Source organism: Juglans microcarpa x Juglans regia, chromosome 4D (assembly GCF_004785595.1).
Source record: "Juglans microcarpa x Juglans regia isolate MS1-56 chromosome 4D, Jm3101_v1.0, whole genome shotgun sequence".
Lineage (NCBI taxonomy): Eukaryota > Viridiplantae > Streptophyta > Magnoliopsida > Fagales > Juglandaceae > Juglans > Juglans microcarpa x Juglans regia.
In genome coordinates, this window is record NC_054600.1 from 4,368,597 (window position 1) to 4,371,829 (window position 3,233).

The 3,233-nt window shown below is 39.6% G+C and overlaps 1 protein-coding gene across 1 annotated transcript; it reads right to left on the reverse strand.

Annotated features, from left to right (window-relative positions):
- Positions 1 to 980: 980 nt before the first annotated feature.
- On the reverse strand, positions 981 to 2,876 carry LOC121259115 (transcription factor RAX3-like). Its single transcript, XM_041160607.1, has 3 exons — positions 2,380 to 2,876; positions 2,132 to 2,261; positions 981 to 2,030 (listed from the first exon to the last, which is right to left on the reverse strand). Exons 1-3 carry the CDS (start codon positions 2,513 to 2,515, stop codon positions 1,280 to 1,282), a joined length of 1,017 nt encoding a protein of 338 aa, XP_041016541.1. The 5' UTR covers positions 2,516 to 2,876; the 3' UTR covers positions 981 to 1,279.
- Between the last annotated feature and the right edge of the window lie 357 nt (positions 2,877 to 3,233).

Sequence of the window (3,233 nt, forward strand, 5' to 3'; positions counted from 1 at the left end):
CTATCCACATTTGGATCTGATACACATTGATCAAGTTCTGGTGACTTTCATTTGGATTGTTATTGTAAGCTACATGATCTAAATGAGAGCGAAAGCGCCCTTACTAAAACATCTCCATTTATGAAAAGAAAACTGTATTTGGTTATTTGAGTAATACGACTGGAACTATCTCTAATATGACTGGAACTATCTCAAATTGACTTCATTTTGGAGTAATATTCCGTTTACCCAATATCTTTCGTGGACAACTAGTACTTTCTGTCTAATAATGTCGGACAACCTTCATAAAATTGAAGAAAAGAAAGAACCATATGTGGGGGTACAATATGAATGTGATTTTCATCAATGTCTATTCCCAAAGTAGTGGGAGTCTAAGATATGCATATATATACTGAAAAAAGTCACAGATAGAGCCCCGGTAAAAGGAAAAACAAGATCATGAAAGGAGGATTGATTTGGATTGGTACGATTTGTTGAGATGGGGCTATACATAAATGATCATTTTCCATAACAAAATAGCTTCAATCGATCCACCAGAGATACCCATTATGTAGAAAGTCCTAGGCATGCAATTTAAATTTTGCTCGTTCTTGTTGGATCTATATGATAAGATGTGCTTTCACTGCTCTGACTGCTATTTCAGACATGAAGAAACAAATAAGAGAAAGAATTTGATGCCCTGCTGACCGCTAGAGTCGTGCAAGTCACAGCCAAAACGTCAAAGCACGTTTCCTACAGGCTACTTTACTATCTTTTAATTCGTGCAGGATTCAAGGGTGTATTGTGAAAGCTACAATTCAACCCATGTGTTGGAAAGAGAAATAATAAGCATGGAAGAGTAGTACTACCTTTTTAGTTATAATTAAGAAGTAGAGGATAAAGTTAGCGTGGGGTAGACACTAGTGTATATGGGATCGACTCGATCGAGATATATATCTAAAGAAGAGCGAGCGCACCCAAAGACCAAAGTGCCAGGAGAATTGAACCCAAGTGCAGCACTGTAACAATACTTTCACATGCAGTTAACTTTCGTACGTCCTATGATTCCTCAACAACACCCGCGAGAAATTCAGTCCCAAAATCATAGAAAAATAATTAAATGAAACTAGAAGAGTAGAATTATTAAAGAACAACCATAGATGTGAAAGAACACATCAGAAAAAAAAAATATATGAGAAAGAACAGTCAGCTTGGAAGTGTAAACAAGTCTCTGAGTGAGATCCTGACAGCATATTCTCTGCTGGAACAAATTTACACTGCCCATGTACAATGTTGCTAGCTATTGCGGCGGCGCAAAGTACCTCAAATTCTCAAAAGCAGAATCTTGTAGTTGTGGCAATCCTTGTTGGCAACCTTCGTAGTGATCAGAAACCAAAGGGGGATAAACTAAAGAGTTTATATCTCCCCAACTCGCGCTTTCTCCAGAAGTACTGGTACTAGTCCCAGTGCTAGCATTCACCATCTCCATTCCATAAAGCCCCTCCAACCCATCTAATTGTGGTGGGTTGTCATATCCCAATTCACAAAGCTCGCTTGGGAAACTTTCAAGCCTTTGAAACATGTTAGGAAATTGAGTAGAAGTACTGTCAATTGTATTCACGATCGCTGCTGAAGTAGGAATACTCAATGAGTTCACATAAAGTTGATCATGAGACGAGGATATAATATCAATGGGGAATTGAAAATTAGTGGTGTTTGGTTGCTGATTATCTGGAAAATTTCCTCCTAGTTTGATCAGCAAGCTCCTTATTGCTTGGTCCTCCAGGGTAGGGTCTTGGGTGGAACCCATTACTGGCACTGCTACAGGTAGCTCTGCAGACCAGTACGGGCTCTGGTTTATGACCCCAGAAACCATAAAGGCCTCACAGCTCTCTCTCTTCATCTCTTGCTTCAGGCTGTTCGCTCGCCGAGCTTGAGCCTGTTGCTCTTTGCGCTGCTTGCCGAGGAGCTTCTTCTTCAGTCTTGTGTTCCAGTAGTTCTTTATATCATTATCAGTTCGTCCAGGCAATTGCCCTGCTATGATGGACCACCTACATACACCAAGATGATCTTTGCTTATTCGGAGTCCCCGTGATCTTGTCACTGAGAAAAGGGCTAAAGATGTTGCCTGAACAAGAACAAGAGCAATTACCTGCTTCCTATATTTAGGTAGAGGCTACAAATAACGTTGTCTTCTTCCTCTGAAAACCCACCATGCTTAATGTTTGGCCGGAGATAATTCAACCATCTAAGGCGACAGCTCTTCCCGCATCTCTTAAGACCTGAACGCAACAAGGAAATATGCAAATTAATTATCATAAGTTCATCTGGGTTTTGATTCACAGAAGAGAAGTAATGGAAATTATAAGTAAGAGGTTTTCATCGAATATTTGTTAGTACCTATCTTTTGGGGCAAAGCTATCCAGTTACCGCCTGTGCCATGCTGCTCGATGTAAGACTTGAGTTTGGCATCTTCCTCAGGCGACCATGGGCCTTTCTTGACGTTGGTCTTGTCACAGCAAGGAGCTCTTCCCATGTTTTGATTTCTGTGTGTTGATGAGAGGTGTTTTTCTTTTCTCTCAGGTATAATTAAGCTGCTTCAATCCGCTTTATTTAACTTGACGATGATAGTGATAATGATAATGCAATATATATAAAAAAACAATAAAGACAGAGAGAGAATGGAAGAGGGAGACTATAATGGCTGGAGAAGAACATGAGGCATGGCACGGTCACAGGATTTCAAAAGGGAAATGAGAAAAATATGAGAATTTATGAATTAAATAATGAAATAATTTGGAAATGCCAGAATAGGAGACCAGGGTTTTTCTCATTTGTCTTTCTTAAACCAGAATTTAGACATTTGTCCGCCATCCTCCTTGACTCTTTCTCTCTCTCTCTCTCTCTCTCATCAATGTCTGCTATATACAATATCTTTTTATTTTGTATATATGATGATCATGATAGTGCATTAAGTGGACCCGACCAGATGGTTGAAGAGATTAGACATCAGTTTGTCCAATATCGATCGGTAGCTCAGATAGATATAATGCAAAGCGTAGATCCTGGATGGAGGGGGAGGCTAGACGGGTTCCCACTTGAGAGAGAATATTGTGATATCATGGATGTCCTATGAAGAAACGGCTCTAAAGCAAACCATTGAGTAGAGAGGAGACGTTGATTAATCATGCATGACAGATAGAGTTGTTTACATGATTTGGTCTTGTTTCTTTCAATTCTTTTTCTATTTGGAG

Coding starts and splice junctions, on each gene's coding strand:
- LOC121259115 (XM_041160607.1), bottom strand. CDS start 2,515: ATGGGAAGAGCTCCTTGCTGTGACAAGACCAACGTCAAGAAAGGCCCA. Junction 2,262..2,379: donor AGCTTTGCCCCAAAAGATAG/GTACTAACAAAT, acceptor TGTTGCGTTCAG/GTCTTAAGAGATGCGGGAAG. Junction 2,031..2,131: donor TACCTAAATATAGGAAGCAG/GTAATTGCTCTT, acceptor TGGTGTATGTAG/GTGGTCCATCATAGCAGGGC.